The sequence below is a fragment of the Theobroma cacao genome, chromosome 4 (assembly GCF_053813885.1).
Source record: "Theobroma cacao isolate CCN51 chromosome 4, ASM5381388v1, whole genome shotgun sequence".
NCBI classification, from domain to species: Eukaryota; Viridiplantae; Streptophyta; class Magnoliopsida; order Malvales; family Malvaceae; genus Theobroma; species Theobroma cacao.
In genome coordinates this window covers 1,269,238-1,289,185 of record NC_142642.1, presented here as the reverse complement: position 1 = coordinate 1,289,185, position 19,948 = coordinate 1,269,238, and the positions used below count along the sequence as shown (strand labels likewise).

At 32.5% G+C, this 19,948-nt stretch overlaps 3 protein-coding genes and 1 non-coding gene across 5 annotated transcripts; 1 reads left to right on the top strand and 3 right to left on the bottom strand.

Annotated features, from left to right (window-relative positions):
* Positions 1-9: 9 nt before the first annotated feature.
* On the bottom strand, positions 10-4,324 carry LOC18600849 (SUPPRESSOR OF GAMMA RESPONSE 1). Of its 2 annotated transcripts, none has more exons than XM_018118831.2 (6): positions 4,023-4,324; positions 2,704-2,836; positions 2,265-2,451; positions 1,437-1,918; positions 729-1,043; positions 10-640 (listed from the first exon to the last, which is right to left on the bottom strand). In XM_018118831.2, the coding sequence occupies exons 1-6, from the start codon at positions 4,064-4,066 to the stop codon at positions 587-589; spliced, it is 1,215 nt and encodes a 404-aa protein (XP_017974320.1). In that variant the 5' UTR covers positions 4,067-4,324; the 3' UTR covers positions 10-586. The 2 variants fall into 2 exon arrangements, with proteins under 2 accessions (XP_017974320.1, XP_007031605.2); XM_007031543.3 differs by lacking the exon at positions 4,023-4,324 and adding an exon at positions 3,819-3,973.
* A 1,860-nt stretch (positions 4,325-6,184) lies between these two features.
* On the top strand, positions 6,185-6,256 carry TRNAD-GUC (transfer RNA aspartic acid (anticodon GUC)). Its single transcript has one exon. It is a non-coding gene; the product is annotated as a tRNA-Asp (tRNA).
* Positions 6,257-6,669: 413 nt separating this feature from the next.
* LOC18600848 (serine/threonine-protein kinase STY13-like) lies at positions 6,670-10,617 on the bottom strand. The gene is made up of 6 exons (XM_018120328.2): positions 9,645-10,617; positions 9,212-9,344; positions 8,855-9,050; positions 8,102-8,226; positions 7,847-8,005; positions 6,670-7,310 (listed from the first exon to the last, which is right to left on the bottom strand). Exons 1-6 carry the CDS (start codon positions 9,773-9,775, stop codon positions 6,996-6,998), a joined length of 1,059 nt encoding a protein of 352 aa, XP_017975817.1. The 5' UTR covers positions 9,776-10,617; the 3' UTR covers positions 6,670-6,995.
* A 5,261-nt stretch (positions 10,618-15,878) lies between these two features.
* On the bottom strand, positions 15,879-18,553 carry LOC18600847 (S-adenosyl-L-methionine-dependent methyltransferases superfamily protein). Its single transcript, XM_007031538.3, has 9 exons — positions 18,294-18,553; positions 18,151-18,212; positions 17,827-17,878; positions 17,319-17,433; positions 17,082-17,176; positions 16,535-16,641; positions 16,328-16,442; positions 16,213-16,257; positions 15,879-16,103 (listed from the first exon to the last, which is right to left on the bottom strand). The coding sequence occupies exons 1-9, from the start codon at positions 18,489-18,491 to the stop codon at positions 16,032-16,034; spliced, it is 861 nt and encodes a 286-aa protein (XP_007031600.1). The 5' UTR covers positions 18,492-18,553; the 3' UTR covers positions 15,879-16,031.
* Between the last annotated feature and the right edge of the window lie 1,395 nt (positions 18,554-19,948).

Sequence of the window (19,948 nt, the reverse complement as noted above, 5' to 3'; positions counted from 1 at the left end):
CACTTAACATTTGAAACAAAGTAGGGTTCATATTACATAACATCAATGGTAAAGGCTAAAGTTTCCCCCCAAAGAGGAAAAACTAGAATGACAGTTGATGAGATGGTAATAATGTCATAGCCTACAAGTACTAGCTGTGTGTTTTTTTTTTTTTGAAAGGTACAAGTACTAGTTGTGTTTCTTACATGACCTAGGACCATTAGATTAGGCCAAATGTTATTGCAAAAGACTGTATGTTGAATCCATGGAAGCAACAAATACATCTTTCTTGATAACATGGCCTTTAAGTTTATCATATACTTTTCAACCACTGCTCTTATTCAGCATCCGGGCAGTTTTTGCATTTCCGTTAACCTACAACACAAGCTTCCGTGTCATAACTGTTTGTGGGAGCAGTCTGGCAGCAATGAGATGAACAACTTCAAGAGCCTCAAACGGCCTTAAAGAACAAACTCTCTATGCCCCTGAAGGCAAAATAAAGTCTAGCCCCGAAAAGTGCTTGACAGGGAAACAACTTCAGTGGGTCCATAGAAGAGCTCAAAACTTGGACTTTGTCCTTGGGGAGCTTCTGCTTCATAATAATTCTTCATAACCGGTCTAACCATGAAAGAATGCTTTCCTGAGACCCAAATTGTAGATCCTGCAGCAAATAGACGAGAATTTGAGATTTTATGATGACATTTTAGAGGCAAGCAAATTGATAGAGGAGGATGAGAGCTGAAGCTTACAGCTAGCGGTAAGTCAGGAGGTGTATCAAAATCTAAGTTCTCAAGCTCAGAAATTCCACAAGACACATCATTATTTCCTGCCACCTCATTTATGCAGTGAACACTGCCGGTATATGAGGCTTGATTCTTTCCTGAATTCTTGAGCAATGAAGATGAATCCATAATCTCATCGCATAGCAAATTATCCAAGCAATTTAAGTCAGATGTTTCAGCAGCCTGAGATTCCCCAGCCAACCATGCTACATAGTCCAATCCATCCTCACATTGAACAGCATGCGGAGGGACATGAGATGCTTCTGCGTCAAATTTTGCTTCCTAATCCATGGAAGTGAACTTTGGTGAGGTTCAAAACGCAGCAAAGAATCCTAGAAACTCAGTGTTTAAGTGACAGAATTTCTTGTTTTCAATTTATGATTAGCAAACTAAACCAATTTCAAGTCCGCATTGTGATGCATGAGTTTGTGTTTCATCATGCTTCTTTTTCTCTTGGTTCACATAATATTGTAAGACAACTCAAAATGTTGACAATTTATTTCATACTAGTCAAGAATGACGGGTTCATTTTATAGCAGCCAAGATACATGGAAATACGAAGTCTCAATATCAAACGCATAGATTTATATGGCAATCAAAAGCTGAACATCCTCAATAGTTCTCTAAGGCAAATGGAAATAATATACAAGACAACATATAAAGAAAAGGTACTACCTGCTGCATATTTTCATCCAGATCATCATCCATCATGGATTTCCATGGCCGAGGTGGATTAGGAGGAATTGTTTTAGGGGTCCTTGGACTAGTGCGAATTGTCGAAGTATCTGGTTCTTCGACCATTGGGTTGTCATCATTCTTATCATTTTGTTTCTGCTGTTGATAAAAAATTTTGGAGACCACATATTCCCCATCATGCTCTTCTTCTTCAGCCCCTAGATGGTACTGATGCATTACCCAATTGGACTTTTCTGGTTTGCACCCCCTCTTTGAACTTTTATATAGAACCATGATCTTCTTCCAACCCTTTTGAACTCCATTTTCTATGACAGGTTTGGTCTTTCCTGTCTTGTGCCAGCGAACATGCTCTTCATTCGAATTATGTTGATTCTGTATTTTGCGGCGCTTTCGCTGACCGGTAGCATAAGCATTAATCGTTCGATGAAAGAAGTGGACACTACTTCCATCCTTGTTTGCACCTGCACAAAATGAGATGAAGTGATCAGAATCAAATTTGAGCACTCTCGTTAGGTTGCATGCATTATCTCCCATCTTGTCAAAACCAAATCAAGCTACAACATAAATTTGGTATCATTTTTAAACTCTGAATTACCCGAGACTAACCATTAATAGCACTCTTAGGAACATAATGAAATCAAGAAGTGTCCCCTCACTGTCTTTGAAGAACAGGGGATGCCCAACATCAACAGTTCTATTTTCAGCATAACGACCTTACTGTTCATATAATCATCTCATTCGGTAAATTGAATTCATCCTACAAGTGACATAAACGCAAACAAAATATGACTCTGGAAACAAACTTACCAGGAAGATTTTCAGGATGAGTGTAGCAAATTCCCTTATCTTCCTCAAGCGTTGGGATGAACTCATCAATAAATAGGTGTGCTTTTGAGTTCCCAACACCACACTTAGCTGCTAGATGCTCTAAAAGCTCTGCATCAGACGGATCAAACTTTACTCCGGCTGGAAGGCCAGGCCACTGAGGAGTAACCTACAAAAGAAACAGCTCCAAGGATATTACTAAGGGCAGTCATATATGTGAAAGAAATCTACAAGCAACCATACAAACACATGCCAAACATCCATGTTAAATTTCAAAGAGAGCCATCAATGCCGCAAAGGTAAAATCAATAAACTTCAAGTGATAAGGAATCTCATATGTTAACACAAATAATTAAGTTGAAAATGCATTCAAGACTCCATAATGCTGAACAAATAGCAAAACAGTAAAGTTCCAACTTACATCACTATTATCAATACAGTAATGACATTTAGGACATTCACGATTTGCTCCACAGTCTGTGATTCGAATGGAAGAAGACCAGGAGGCATTTTTTACTTTCTTGGCAATTGCTCTACTGTCAATAAGCCAGCTCCTGCAACAATGGTTAATGAAAGAAAATGAAAAACCCCCCACAGAGTTCAAGCAAAGTAAAGATGCCATTAAATACACACCAACATCTTCCCCCCCCCCCCCCCCCCCCCCCCCCACCCCCCAAAATCCGTCCACACACACACACACACCCCAAACATAATTGATAGAATATCTTCTGTCTATGTAAAATGTAGCTTGAAAAAAAGGTTTGCTTTTAACTAAACTTTGAAGATATTTGACTAACAACTTTCTGTGCAGTGATACAGCTCCAGAAAGGATGATCCAATAAAACCCTCTAATCCTCACAATGCAGTTCATATAGTATGAAGAAATTTCAGCACTCAATGACTCTCCAAGTCTTCAAATAGTCAAAACTCAGAGGAAAAGAAGAGAAAAACCAGAAATGGTATATAAGCCAAAAAAAGAAAAGAAAACATGAAAACCAACTCCATTTATGGCAAGTTTCATGTAACTTACTTACAAACCTCATTACCCAAAATACCATTCCTTCAGTTACCCTAATAGGTAACTGTCCAAAGACAGAAACTTAATAAAACAAAAACAAACGAAAAAAAATCTTCTTTTTTCTAAATGGGATTTTCATGTTAGGCATACTAACCCCATAAATTTATCCAAAGTCACATCTTTCTCATAAATTCAACATCGAAACCAGAAAAAAAAATGTCACCTTTATACTAGAACAAAATACTATTCCCCTGGTTCTTGTAGTAGGCAACTCTCCAAATCAGAAACTTTCAAGAACAAAATTTCTCTTTGCAAATGGGATTTTCCAGTTAACTCCATAGATTTATCCAAAACAATCGGATCATCAAAAATCAGTTAACTCCCCCCCACCCAAAAGAAAAACCCAAAACCCCATGTCAAAAAAAAGAAAAGGAAAAGAGATGACTTTAATCTCTTCATGAAAACTACTCAATCAGATTTTCTTAATCCATTACTTTATTATTAACTCTTAACCTTACCTCGCCATGAACTTGGACAAAAGAAAGACACGAAAGAAGAAGACGAAGAAAGAATAGAAGAGAGTGTCAGTGAAGCTTTCAAGCCCTCTCTTCCCTCCTTGCCTTTTCTACACTAGGCTAAGTTAAATGAACGAGAGAGAGAGAGAGAGAGAGTGAGCGGGAAATGTAGCTTTGGAGCCGTTATAAGAGGTTCGTAAACTGAACCTGAGCTTCGGACAGAGGCCATGTCCCTGATACGAGGTTGCCATTGTAGGTCCCACAGTTGACTAAACCTGGACCCGAACCATTTGGTTCGGACAAGAAGGTTGGTTTCCTGTCTAAAGAATGTCTTGCACTAGGCAGCTTCGAAAACCGAGTTCGATGGCATGTTTGGTAAATAACTGGAATTCCAACTTGCTTCCCAAGCTAGATAACTGGAGGAACGTTGGTGCCTGGAAGCACTTCAAATTTCCCTTCAATTCCCTAATAAAAAAAGAAATTCATTTCTTTACTGTTGCTTACGCGGTTTGTTGCAAATGAAAGAGAAAGCATAAGGATCTTAAGCATAAATTATTATTACCACAAAATTCTTATGTCATCGACTGTTGAATTTATTACGTCATAATTTGATTATTTTTTGTAAAATGCATAATTTATTCATTTCAGGGCAAAAACTACTATATAATAGTATAAATTCAAATTCAAATTAAAAAAGTATTCACTAACGCCTTTAATATGAAAATGATATGTTTTATTTAAGGGGGAAAAAAAAAAGTACTGCCCATCATGACAATGATTAGACGAGCACATAAACTGAAACTATGAAATAATCTTTTATTCACTCTTTTTTTTTTCTTCAAAAAAAATAATCTTTTCTTAGAAAAAGCAACCTATTTTAAACTATAAAAAAAAATATATATATATATATATAGATAATTACATTTATTAATTTAATTATTGCATTTACCTCTCTTGCTTTTTCTTTTTTGTTTTTTGTTAAGAACAAACGTCTTTTCTTTTTGTTCTTAGGTCCATGGCTTTTATCTTTATTTTCTTTTTTGTACTAATTAATATGAACAAATAAACATTCTAAATTAATTAGAATTTTTTATGGTACGTTTGGTTGGTGGAATAGACAGGAATGGAATAGAATAGTTATTATGTGGGAATAGAATGAGGTGAGAATAGAATAGAATAGTTATTACTTAGTTTGGTATGACAAAGGGAATAGAACATGAATAATTATTATGATTTATTGTAGTATTTGGTTGGTAACAATAATTTTGGAATAAGAAAGGAATAGAAAATAAAAAGACAAAAATATCCTTTATTATTTATGTGACATTTTATTTTTATTAGATTTTTTAAATATTAATAATCTAGAATTTAATTAAAATATTAATAATAAATCATTTAAATATTAACATTTATTTAATTTAAATATTATTATGATTAATTTTTATTTTATTTTATTTTTAAAATATTAATAATTGATAATTTATTTAAAATATTAATAATTGATAATTTCAATATTAATATTTATTTATTTTTTAAAATATTAATATTTTATTTAATTTAAATATTATGATGATCAATTATTTTATTTTATTTTATTTTTGAAAATTAATAATTGATTATTTATTTAAAATATTAATAATAGATAATTTAAATATTAATATTTTATTTAATTTAAATTTTATTATGATTAATTTTTTATTTTATTTTTTAAATATTAATAATTGGTAATTTATTTAAATATTAATAATTGATGATTTAATTATTAATATTGTTTATCTAATTTAAATGATATTATGTTTATTTAATTTTAATTTATTTTGTTTTTAAATAGGAATAATTTATAATTTATTTTATTAATAATTGATAATTTAAATATTAATATTTTATTTATAATTTAATATTAATATTTTATTAAAAATTGGAATCAAGTGAGAGAAAGAGGAGAGAGAGAAAAATAATATTTTATACTAATAAAGTTGTAAATTTTCAAACTTGTAAGGGGTATTTTTGTCTTTATTAATTTTTAAATTTATTCCTCAACCATGGAATAGCTAATACCATGGGGGAGTGTGGTATTAGCTATTCCTTGGTTTTGAAGGATTTTGAAGAATAGCCATTCTTATGGAATGACTATTCCTTGGATCATTTTTCAACCAAACAAAGGAATAAAAATTCCTTGGGAATAAAGGGAGAATGGCTTAGCCATTCTCCGAACCAAACATGCTATTATTGTATAACGAAAAATCTTGTGAATGGGTTGAAAGCTAGTTTTCACATATATTTTTTTTTAACATTTAATTAGTTGCAAAAAACATTTAAACAATAAGTACCGGTAAATAGAATAATTTGTGAAAACTTCCCATCAACAAGTCGTTGTAGTATAGTGGTAAGTATACCCGCCTGTCACGCGGGTGACCCGGGTTCGATCCCCGGCAACGGCGATTCTATTTTTGGCAGTTATTCTGCATGGAAAAAACTGTAACTTTGTAACTTTGAGGCTGGCAAAGAGGCTCATCCCAGCCCAGAGAGTTGAAAGAATCCAAGCTAATCTGCATTGAAGAGACCGGGCTGTTTCAGTTTGCCTTTGATGGTGTCCACAAGGATTCCAGTTTTAAGGTAGTGCTTTCAATTTAATGGCATGATGGGATTTGTTGGAAAGTTGCAGCGTTGGGGTCATACCAACTAGACAATCGGGATGTAAGCAAAGTTGTCGAATTTATTAACATGGATTCAGCATATGGAAAACCCAGTGATTAATGAAATTAATCTCCTGGTCCAGGGCTAAGCTCACATGCCAGATTTTCAAACAGTCCTGCACCAACACACTCATGCAAATTTCTAGAGAAAAAGAACAGGAGCAAAGGCATTTGGATGCACCTTATTTACATTGATAATTCCATCACAGCAACCGCTACCCCAAAAGTTCTGGATCCATCTTAGTCAGGGCATGCTACAATTGATGCAAAGCAGGTATGCAAAGTTAACAGGATACATCAGATACCAGACAGCTTTTTCTGTCATAACTGAACTGAACTAATCTGATTAGATTTGACATTCTTTTTTTTTTCTTGTTCTTACCAAGATTGTATTTGTTTCTAATATCTGAGACTAATGGCTTATTGAACTCCCCTAAAAATAATTTGTGAAACCCTCAAAAACGGAATTGTGCCTTGGAGGGGATCAGTAACACTGGTTAAAGCAGAAGAAGAAACTTCTTGGCCTGTCTTCCGCGGTGGCTTTCGGGGTTTCCCCTACGTCATCTCTTGCAGCCATCAATGAACTTGTACCGGGTGACTCTGGTGGCAATACAGCATTCTCAGAATTTGTTCTCTTAGGAGGCATCACAGGCTCTGGTGGTGAAATGGTTGATAGATAGCGTAATAGCATCTGTATGATTTTGCTGAAATTGGGCCGTGCATTTGGATCCTCTTGCCAACATGAAGTCACAATTGATGCCAAATCTTCTGGAAGGTCTTCAGCACTAGGCCTAACATTCTGGAACAACAAAGTTTAAAACTTAAGACCATGATGCCCATATCAGAATTCATAGTTGCATTTGAAGAAACATAATGACATGTGAGTTCTACTCATGATGAAAATAATTTTTTTATAGGTTTCGTGATGCATGACATTTTGAGAAACTGGATTGTGACTCTAGCTTGAGGTAAACAGATTCCCATTGTGACACCTTTTGAATCACCATAGTTAATGAGAAAGTCAAGTGGAGTCTTTTTATAACAAGGCAGCGGTTAGAATTACTAGAGACTGACTGATAGCCTCATGATTCAAATGCATAACAGAAGGTAGCAAGATCAAGGTTCAATGGTGGTCACAGGTCATTTCTCATCCATAATGTTAATGTACAAGTCTTAGGGTGTCTTTGACAGTATACAGAATCCTACAAAAATGACAGAAGGTTGTTTGCAGATATTTGAAAATTTTAGCATCAGGCAAAGGCAGGCTGACAAGCACATACTCGAGAAATCATACCATCTTAAATATGACTATATAACAAGGCTATACATGATTACCTTAAATGCAGCTGCATACGCTGCTTGTAAATTTGACATGCCTTCAAAAGGCAACTTGTTATGGATGAGTTCCCACAACACAATAGCAAAGCTGTAGGCATCTACCTTATGATTGTAATGTTTTTTCTCTCCATGCCTTAATGTGACTGTGCTATAAAGCTGTTAGCATATATAAAGGGAATAATCAGCATCTCAAAAAAAAAAAATTATAGGAAAAAAATCAATTTTCAAGTTCTGAATAATTCAGTAAATTACCTCTGGAGCCATCCAACGGTATGTCCCTGTTTCAGCAGTCATCATTTCTGTTAATGACTCTTCCCTGGCTAAACCAAAATCTGCTAGTTTAACTGTTTTGTGGTCTTCACTCAAGATCAAGTTCTCTGCACATGGAAAGAATTTATCAGGATCATGCAACCTATAATAGAACAATATTACTTTTAAGTTCGCAAAAAGACTGTTAACATTTTCATTTACTTCCAGCCAAAATTGTTATTGGAATCATAAATAACATATTCAACCCCTTTAACACTAATGGATACCATAAACTAATGGCCATCAGATTGTCCACCATTAGGCAGAAAGTTTGAACAATTCATTCAGGGAAAAACAACACTTAAAGATATATATGTGCATGTGTGTGTGTGTGCGTGTATCAATTGCTCCAGGAGCACAACCTTCACTTACAGTTTAACAATTATGGAGCACAGAAGCAATTATGGTTCATCAGAGGTAAACTCATAATGTTGTATAACAAGCTTCCTACCATTCAAATAAACAGAAAGCAAAGAGATAACCTATGCGGCATGCTACTGGTTATCATGGACTTTATTTTCCTTTTCACAAGTCAGATTAGAGCAATACTAAAGGAACAAAAGCCATAAAGGCAGAAACTCCAAATCTTAAAAATATACCAAGACAAAATGCAATTATACGTAGAAGTTGCAAACCTTTTGACACAATGCTACTTGTTCAGACTTATAAGCACACCAAACAATATTATACTCATACCAGGTTTCAGGTCCCGATGAATGATTCCATGGGAGTGTAAGCATTCCATTGCACGAGCAATATCAAGTGCAAACCCAACTGCTACGCGCATGTCCAAGCACTTTGGGCGCATGCTCAGAAGGTACTTACGCAATGTCCCACCTAGTAGGAGCTCAGTTACTATCACCATGATAGGCTCCTTGCAAGCTCCAATAAACTGGAAACAAATAAATGCTGGGGTAAGTTAGGAGCCTATTTCCATTTCATATAATCTAGAACTTCATGATTGACAGAGAGTCATTGACAATATCTACGATAGACAGAAAAAACATAAATTCAACAAGAAGAAATTAATGGCATATATAATGATTCAACAACCTTCACTAGATTTTTGTGTTGAACTCTGGATAACATAGCAACTTCCCTCGCAAACCTTCCTTCTCGCCTTGCAATCTCTTCAGGGGTTTCCCCTCTTCGAACAACTTTAACAGCAACAGTCTGATTCTTGTATCTAAATACATCAAATGGATTAAAATACATGAGATAACTGTTGCATAATAACAAGCACCAATAATCAAAGTTATCTGGCCTATAGAATAGTATTCATCTACTCAAGATATCAAGAACATTTACACCAAAAGAATTACAATGGATAGGATTCATTTAAAAACCTAAACTTATTGTTCTTCTCAGTTGATCAGGGTCAAACTGAAATGCCAACAAACCTAGCAAAGCTGAATTTAGTACCAAAAAAAAAAACACATTTGAGTTAACTAGAATCCAAAAAAAAAAAAAAAAGAAATTGACTTACTTTCCCTCATACACTTTAGCATGAGCACCTTCTCCAATCTTAGGACCAACAAAAAGCTGCTGAGGGTCAATCAACCACTTAGCATCTAAATTGAACTCTTGAGTTGAAAAAAATCCATTTCCAGATCCCATCTTTTGAACACCACCTCTTTTCAGAACAAGAATTGTCCAACTACCATCTATTGACCAAACAAAAACAAACCCTTTTGAAAATCCCACATTTTAAGTAAACAGGAAAAACGTAAAAAACCAAACTTTTTGTAGCTGACAAAAAAAAAAAAAAGAGTTTAAACAAGGACATGCCTTTGCCTACATTAAAGTACCCAAAGTCTGGATTTGTATCTTTTTTTTTTTTTAGAGTTTCAAAACAATAAAACCCATCCCAAAAATCACGGATTGCAGATCCAAAAAACCGTCAAGAACTGCCCTTTAATGGGAGGCAAAGAATAAAGCCCCACATGTTTTTTGCAGACACCCCCCCCACCAAGAAAATTTTAATAAAAATAAAAACTTTAGACAGAGAGATAACAAATAAATAGAAAAGACCCTTTCCCTTCAGCAAAGAAGCAAGCACTGACACAACAACAACAACAACAACAACAACAACAAAAGATAAGTTTTTTTATGGGAAAGTGAGCTGAGTAGCAAAGAAAAGAAAGGGTTGAATTATATAAAGGGGGGAAGGAAAGGAAAGGAAGAATTAATGGGAGGATTGGGAAGAGAGTGGATAGTGAAATGGTGGATGGGAAGTGGTTACTGGTTATTGAGAGAAAGAGAGAAAGATTATTTAATAGTAGAAAGAATTGTTCTTTGTTTTCGGTTTTCCTTTTGCTTTCTACTTTCTAGTGTGTTTCCTTGGTGAGTCTTTGTCTGAACAACAGTGATTTCTATTGTTTCTCCCCTCTTTCTTGTCTCTGTTTTCGGTTTTTTTTCTCTTCCTAGGTGAGTGTTAGAAGGTTTGAGAAAGAGTATTCACTCTGCATAATACATGCATCATGAGATTCTTAATATGATGAGGAAAATATTGAATGATTGTTGAGGAAAAACTGATTTAGTTGTAAATTTTGATTAGTAAATAATTACGAATTCAAATCTACAATCTCCATTTTCATAAATTTTAATCATAAATATAACATTTTCGTCCGATATGTGATCATATGATAATATCGTGAGATTCGACACGTCGTATTTAAATTTAAAAAATAAAATAATTTATTTATTTTGATTTTTATCATTAAAGTTAGTTGATTTTTCGAATTGGGTTTTGGTTGGAAATTGATAAAATGATAAAAAAAAATTAAACTTCAAATTATCTTATATTATTAATAATGGAAAAATATAAATGAAGAATGATTGCACCTAGTATATTTGTTTGTTCTTGTAGTTGGTTATTTGAGAAAGAAGAAAAGTTATGGTGTCCTTTCAATCATTTAATTTGAAAGGGAGATAAGACTATAGAAACATGATGGTAAACCAAACAAAAATAATAGGAAATTTGGTTTTTCTTTTGCTTGTTGACAAGATATAATAATCTAAATAATATCCCACATACTTTATATGTTTGAGAAAAATTTTAATTCACCTACTTTTTTTTCTTCCTAAATGAAAGTGAAATTTGTTTCATTTGATTAATTGAACTTTGGAACAAATTTAATTAAAAACGAACTATCTTATGTTTCTCTTAGAGAATGACTTATCGTATTTAAATTTATGAATTTATATTTGATGTATTTATTAATATATAAATTTTATACATTATTAGTAAATCAAATATTATTACATTAGTAATAAATAAATTTTAAATTTTGAAAATAAATACTTATAGTTAAATTTCTGTCTTAAATTTTTCAGTCAAAAATAAAAAAAAAATTCCCCAAAATCTACCTAATTAGTTACTATCTTATGCGGTGATTAATTAATTTTAATTAAATCAGAGGATGGGTTAGATTCTTGTCCCCACGTAAGAACGTTGACTTTTTTTTTAACGATCTCAACACCGACATCTAGGTTCTCGAGTCAGTCAAGCAACATTCAGCTGCCACGTCTTCATTTGATTGATCATTTTTTTCCTTGACTTGCCTGATTTACCCCAAGAATGATTACGTGTCAAATTCCTATTTGTTGGAGAGATTATCGGTTCAATTCCTATTTGAATTTTTTTACATTATTTTTCTTTTTTCCCCTCATTTTGACAATTTCTTTGTTTGGGAGCCGACCTCAAAATCAACTGATTTTTAATTTAATTTATTTTGTGCTTATATAGCATCGTAAATTTACGTCTCTTTTTATTATAAATTGTCTATTTAAATTAATTCAAAATAAACATATAAAAATATGATCGAATGCACTAAAAAAATAAAAAATTTATTTTAATTTTTTAATTATTCAAAGATTTTATAAAAATATTATACTTCTTTTTCTTATTTTGACGATTTCTTTATTTGGGACTGGCCTCAAGATCAACTTATTTTTATTTTATTTTTTTATTAATATAGCATCATAAATTTACACTGCTTTTATCTTAAATTGTCTATGTAAATTAAATTATATTCCTAATTTCAATTGGAAAATTTTCAAATATAAACATTCTAAAGCTTCAATTATCAAAAAGGGAGATGAAGATAAAAATTTTCTCTTAATTAAGAGCTTAAATTTAGGGTGGGAATATTTTGGATTAAATTAGAATATTCCCTAAGTTGAATTTGAGGAGCAAATATATATACACTAATTAAAGTTATATGATTGGGAAGTCAATATTAAAAGAGGATTATAAGCTAAGAAAAAGTGCAGCTTTTAATTTTACTAGTCAAAGTGGGGTACGTAATTAATATATTTGGAAAATGGCATTTACTTTATGGGACTCCAATTTTCACCTACTCTTAAAGCTTACATCAAAGAGAAACATTGGAAGATATGACTTTTAATTGGAAGCTTGAAAAGCATAACTGCCCATCCAATTAAACTCAATTCCTCAATCCTTCTTTTTTGACTATAACCTAAATACTGGTTCTTCCTCAGCCAACTTTCTCAACATGGTCAACCAAATTTGTTGTTTTCTCATATATGAAATTAAAAAAATTTTAAAAAATATTCAAAAAGTTAACATATTTGAAGTAAGGTTTATATTTAATGTACTATTCATGTATCACGGGGTTTATATTTAACTCATATCAGTTCGGATCTATTTTAATTTTTGTATCTCTTATGGAGACCCTACATTAATGAATACTTGAATTTATTTTAATACCATTTATCACAAGTTAAAACTTATTTCCAACCTTATACGACCTTAAGTTATATTTTCAAAACTTAAAATAATATGAAGTTGAGCTTAAGTTCCAACCTATCACACCGTATCCATGTATGGTTTCTACATATTATCAATGAGCCCAATGTTATATCATTATTGATAAATAGATTAAAAAGCTTGAAACCCTAAAATAAATACTCATGATTGTCACTTTTACGATGTGACATTCTATAGCCTAGATCCTTTAAAGTAGCATTAGGATATATAATACCGTAATTTAGTGATTTGAATAAAAATGCTACTTATGTAATAATTTTTTTAAAAATATAATCAAATTTTTTTTTTTGAAAATTCAAGAAAAGTTGGAAGTAAGAGCCATATTTTTCGACTAAAGCCAAACTATTTTTGTGTTTTTTTGTTCTATTTTTTGACCCACAAATGTCTTAAAAGACCTTGTCGGTGGGCTGAGAAAAGGCTTGATGGAGCCCATTGCAAATTATGTTTAAAAGTGGGTCCGAATCAATTTTGGGGCGTACAAAATACGAAACCAATAATAATGTGTTAGCCATGGACTTTTTAAGCCCTTTGTCCTTTGCTAATTTTATATATATACATATTAATTAAAAAATTAATTAATTAATTAATTATATGTTCAATGAAGAAAGATGAAGAAAAGTCACAAGCTCTTGGCTTGCTTGTGAATTTGTTGGACTTTTTGGCAATGAGACATGTGATGAAAAGGGAAGTGTGAACTCGGTGAATTAGCCTTTCAATTTGACTTCCAAAATTCAATCATTGAATTCGTCTAGGTATTTTATATCTGTATTTGATTAGATCGGGCAAATTAAGATTAAGTCTATCTTTGCAATTTCTTCTTACGTCATTCAATTTATTGCAGTCATCGATTTAATCACTATGTATCATATAAAATTGGACTTTTTTCGAGATACATATGAAAGAAATTTCAAATTTCAAATCTTATTTCTTTTCGGTATTATGTAAAACGACAAAATAGGTTATTCCATGTACAAAATTTATAGATGCTAGGGCTTTGACCATTTGGAGATAATTACTTAATTTCAATCTCCAAGCTAGAGGAATATGAATACAAAAAAATTCTTGTTCAATTGAAGAGACTAGACCAAGAGAAATAATAATATAGAAAAGGCAAATAAGCCATTCATGTGATGGAAATGTTTGCAGGTATTGGATATAAAAGATAAGTAGGGCAGGCACGATTGGTTCTTGCACCTTCCATTGTTTCCCACATGCTTCATGGACCTTTTCCTTATTTTTTTTTCAATTTATTATTCACCATTTTAGGTATAAATTATACATAGATTGATCTTGTTAATCACCTCCATTGATTATGTTATTTTATATTTTAATTTACCCATTTTTGTTTTTTTTATTAAGATACAATTAATATATGAGCTTTAACAAGCTATATATTCCCTTATATAGTGTACCTCTAGTACTAATATTTGTACTATTTATATGAATGGACATGTAGTAGAATCTTGGGGCCATTGCCATTGCCATTGTAGTACAAAATTGCTATTATTATTTTTTGGATAACTCCCCACATGGAGAGGATAGTGTCGGTATAATTTTGATTAATATATATTTGTATTTTTAAATTTATAATAATATTGTGAATGGGAAATCAATAATTATGATGACGTGGGGATATATGAAATTAACACATGGATTTTTTTCTTATAATTATTGATACGTGATTTTATTGCAATTTTAAAAATATTCAAAAAAAATAAACTCCACTTCATTGTCATATCATCAAGTATCGTTTTTTTTATTACCATTGTTTTTATTAATATTTTTATTGATTTGACACGTGTTTAAAAATATAAAGATTAAATTAATTAAAATTAAAGTAAAGGGACTAAGTAAACATTTCATTTTAGTATAGGGATTACTCAAGTTAAGCAGGAAGAGGAAGTGATTGCCCAAATCGACAGATTGATGAGGTAGGGTCATTAACAATAGTATCAATCTATTTGGAAGGAGCAAATCCAATAGTTTAATCACAAGTGCAGAATGAGACTTTGCGTTAGTGTTCACATTAACTTATGAGGTGTTGTCTGTTTTGACCCACCATCCTCATAGTTTGGCTTCACAAAAGGCATATTTTAAGTCAAAGATGATATGAATTTTTAAATGTCCAATCTCACTTTAGTGCATAGTAAGATTCATGACTCTCTTTATGACCATGATATTTTCCCTTGATTTGAGATTCATGGCTCTACCATTTGAGAACATATAATATTTTCCATGTAAGATACACATGGCTCCTGTTGAGGCCCTGACACTATGCCTTGACACAGCCGAAAAGAAACTGCCTTTGAAGCAAATGGATTTCAGTATTTCATTGATTCACATGGTTTTTTATGCTGTAGTATCCAGATTCTTTGGCATTGTCCCATCATTCTTTTCAGGCTAATCTGGCTTGCAAGGCTATGTCGGTGATAACCAAAAGGAATTTGGCCATAGTTGAGCCAACTTGAGGTAGCCATACGTGCTTGCTATCCAAAGTGGTATGGAAATGATATAGGCACGGAATAGTTTAAACTTTCATCATTATTTTCAGGGTTTGTCTTCTTCTTTTACAGTGATTTATATCACATTCAAAGCCTGATTGGTTTCCATTTGCTATATGTTCAATTGTGTCTGTCTCCCCTTACAAAGTTCAGGAGCAGAAGAGCATGGAACTCTGTTAAAACAAATAATGCATCTTTGAACATCCATAAACAGAAAAGAATGGATCCAAATTTAAAAGGCATCTCTGAACATCATTTTCTCTGACAACTTTGAATAAAATATGCTGAAATTTTACCAACACAAAAAAAATATAGTACCAGTGCTTAATTTGTTTGTGTGTGTGCATGTCAGAATGGCAAGTGAAGGAGCACCAGAACATGCCTCCATACATGGGAGCAATGCACTATGGGATGGGGTTTCAGCATCTTGCAACAAAATTCAAATAGATAGACATTTAGACACAATCCGTAACAAAAAAGTAGCACCATAATAAAACTGAACTGTTGTCTAATGTTACATTATGCCAATCTAGGATTGACGACAAGCTTGACTTATAATAGCAAAAGATGTGTTCTAATCTCAACGACGCTTGTATATACAAGGCTTCAGCTCTGGCCATTCAATTTCCTTCCCTTTTGAGCGTTGCTTTTCCTACAAATGAAAGTACAAACAGACATTAAGGAGCTAGAAACTTTGTCATGCATGTCAGTGAGATTTAATAGGACACAAGAGCCATATCATCTCTATAAAAGCGACGGACCTTTTTCTTGAAGTATAATAAAACAAACATCTTATTTGAGAAGTCCTGCACATGATATGTATGAGTTAGCAAAGGATAAAGGGTTGCATTGATGTAAATAAAAGAAAATTATAACCTTCAATGCTGAGGTAAATCCCATCTCACAAACAGCTTTTGAAAACTTATTTGGGTCTGCTCCTCCATTATTTGGATCAAATCTGCTCTTTACCTCAGCTATCAAAAGCCAACCGCTACAAAGAACCACAATGAATTGGATCATTAACCAAAAGCTCATCAACAAAGGGTAACAACATGCATTAAACAATATTTAAGCTCAGCAAACCTTGGCTTAAGAACTCTATACGCTTCCTGAAGGTAACTAGCATAGTTAGTCCCCATCAATGAAAGGCAAAAGACAGCAACATCTACAGACGATGGATCAAGTGGTATCTGCCAGCAAAACTCAAAAACAATTAATTACTACTTTAAAAGCATTCAACATCCTGCACACTCACACATTCACACAGATGTACACATGTAGAGAGGCAGAGATTCTCGTTTTTTTTCTCTCGATCCATATATCAGTATGCACTCATTGTACAAAATGAAACCAAAAAACTGTTCCATTGGCTAGTTTATTTTTTCTTTTTTTTAAAAGGTAATAAAAGTCAGCATTTGGTAGCAAACACCATCCAACCGTTCCAGTTCAAAATTTGGCAACTGATGGCAGCACACAATAGTTTTCCTACAGATGTTTTGTGACTGATGGCAAATTGCAGCATAGCTAGGGATGGATCAAAATTATGTAAAAGTGCTCAGTTATGACATATGGGAGTCACTCAACAAGTGTGATATAACAAGCTCATATAAGGGGTAAAGAAGAGACATACATTTGACATATCACAAGCAATTACTGAAGGATTGTTTGATACAAGATCAAAAGAGAAAACTTTATTCTTCACATTTTTTGCAAGGCGTGCATCCCCTGAAACACAATTGAGCAGGATGACAATGACAGAACAATCAGAATAAATATAACAGAAGTTGTTAAATGTTTATCATGAATGTGAGTTCAACATATTATCATTGCAATACAAAATGGCAAATCAAGTTCAGTGAATTCTCACCACAGCCAAAATCAGCTACAATTAACGAGGAACTATGATCCTTCAGCCATTTTATGATAATATTGACTGGCTGCTCAGGCCAATGCGACATTTGCTCCTGATATCCTGTATGGTACTGCCCAAGTGAGTGAAATAATAAGTCCAATTGCAGCTTCAATATAAGACTAGACCACCTAAATAATCGTACTTCAGAACAATGGTTATCTAACGTTCATGAAAATCAAATGGCAACTAACGGAAACAGAAGCAATTTAGATACATCAACATGGTTACATACAAAACATTATATAGTTGAACATTGATAAGGCCATGTACAAGCATAATAAAAATTCAAAGTAAACATCCTACTTGAAGATATCGGCCAAGCTGTCTAAAAACTTTGGAGGCTAAGGGTTCAACTTTAGATGCAAATTGTTATCACAAGACTAAAAAGACTAGTAAACGCAACGAATGCATTGAAAATTAGACAGAAGCTAAATTTAAGATTAGTTATAAGTTAAAAGCTTACCATATCAAACAATTCTGGGTCTTCTTGGAAATAGTCCAGTGCTTCTTTACCTCTAAGAAAACGAAAGAAAAGAAGCTGATTTGCGTCATCAAGTAACTAAGCCACAATTGCAACTACAAAATTAACTTAAAACAAGATAAAGCATAGCATAATATACGCTCCATTGTCATACAAATAAACTGAAACCAAGAGCTAAGATTTCTCTCTTTCTCTACCTTCTCCTTTAGCAAACCGAATAAGTAACTAGAATTCAAACAAAAAGAGAATTAAAGAGAGAGAGAGAGAGAGAGAGAGAGAGAGAGAGAGAGAGAGAGAGAGAAATACGTGCAAGTGTAGAGCTTTTCATTGATCAGCCTAAAATGCCCACCGGCCAACCTTGCTCTCATCTGCGTATTCAAATTAATCCCATCAAAACGGAATCCAACTTCACATACCTTTATATATACCAAAACATATAGAAAAGGGACCTTGTCAAGAAAACTGGAGGAATTAGAAGAAGACGACTTGGGTGGCTTCGAAGAAGCAGAAGACCGATGGGCATGGTTTTTCTGTTGATGGGTTTCTTTCTTATGCTTTATTGAGTGTTTTGGTTGCAAAGATTGTTGGGGTTTCTGAGGTTTCTTATGTCTTGCCCTTTTCCTCTTTTTGCTTTGTCCTTCTTTCATGATGTCTGGTTGCCTCCTCTGCTTTCAACAGCTTCCAAAACCCTTTGCCCTGTCTCGTAAAAGATTTTGAGGAAGAATTGAGCTGTTTTGGGCCATTCCTGGACACTGGGTTTTGGAAGAAAGGTAAAATTAGGTTGGTCTGGTTATGATTTTGGTCTGTTTTTGAAGCCCAAAGTTCACAAGCTAAAGGCCCATTAGTCCAAAAGTCTACAACCCATTAGAACTATTTTTTTTCATTTATCTTTTGATTTTTTCTTGTTCTTTTTTATATTAATAACATAATGTATTAACAATTATATAGGTAAATATACGAACATGATGCGATTAATTAAATGTAGTAAGATCGTAAACATTTACAAGGATATGTTTATTAAATGTGTAAAATGACACAATACGCTTAACACGTTTTTTAAACGGATCAAATTAAATTTTATACGACGTCATGTGATTGATTACCCATTTTAACGATCAACAAGATTAACATGATTAAATTTTTAAATGCAATTAATATGATTAGAGTAAAATATTTTTAGTTAATAATAAATTTCAATGTACATATAAATAAAATGTAGCTTTATTATTCAAATTTAAAATCAATAGTTACAAAATAATTAGAACAGAACAATAATATCCATCCATTATGTGAAAAATGCATCAATACCAACACAAGTATAATGAAATCTAACATCAATATCAATATACAAGAACCAAAATTAAATTCAAATAATAACCATAATCCATTAGCATAATGAAACACCAAAAGTCAAGATTGAAGACTCGTCTTTCACTACATAATTTTATAAACTAATATAATTATAAAAAGCATGCAGGTATATCAAACTTGCATTTTCATATAGTATTCCCAGTAAAATATTTAAAAACAAAACACTACAATATTATCTTTTCAACATTTTAATCAATACTTTCTCATGTATACCAAACATTATAATATTATCTTTTCAACAATCATGTTTTCAGAAATTACATTCTTAATAATTACTTTGCGATGCTCCCATTACATCGTGAGATATCTAATACCAACAAAAGAACTAGTAAAGTTGGATGAAAGAGTAAGACTAAGCAACCCATTTTAAAATAGGTTCAATCCGAAGCTCATTCCTTTCAAAATCCATCATGAACTTTTTTACAATACTTCTTTTCAAAACTTTTTTTTTAATAAATCTTTCTTTTTATGAGAAAGAAATAAATTATTTCATTAAAAAAGAAATAAATTATTTCATTAAAAACCAACAAATTTATTAATAATTTTAAAGTAAATTAAAATAATAAATTAGAAATAAATATCATGAAGAATTAGAAATTCTTGCTTAGAAAAATAATCAACATTAAAATTGTGGACCAAGGTTCAAAACTTTACATTCATGACAGTTACAAGTAGATTGTTAAATCTAAAATCCATTTTTGTTTTGAAATATTTAACGTACATGAAAATATAA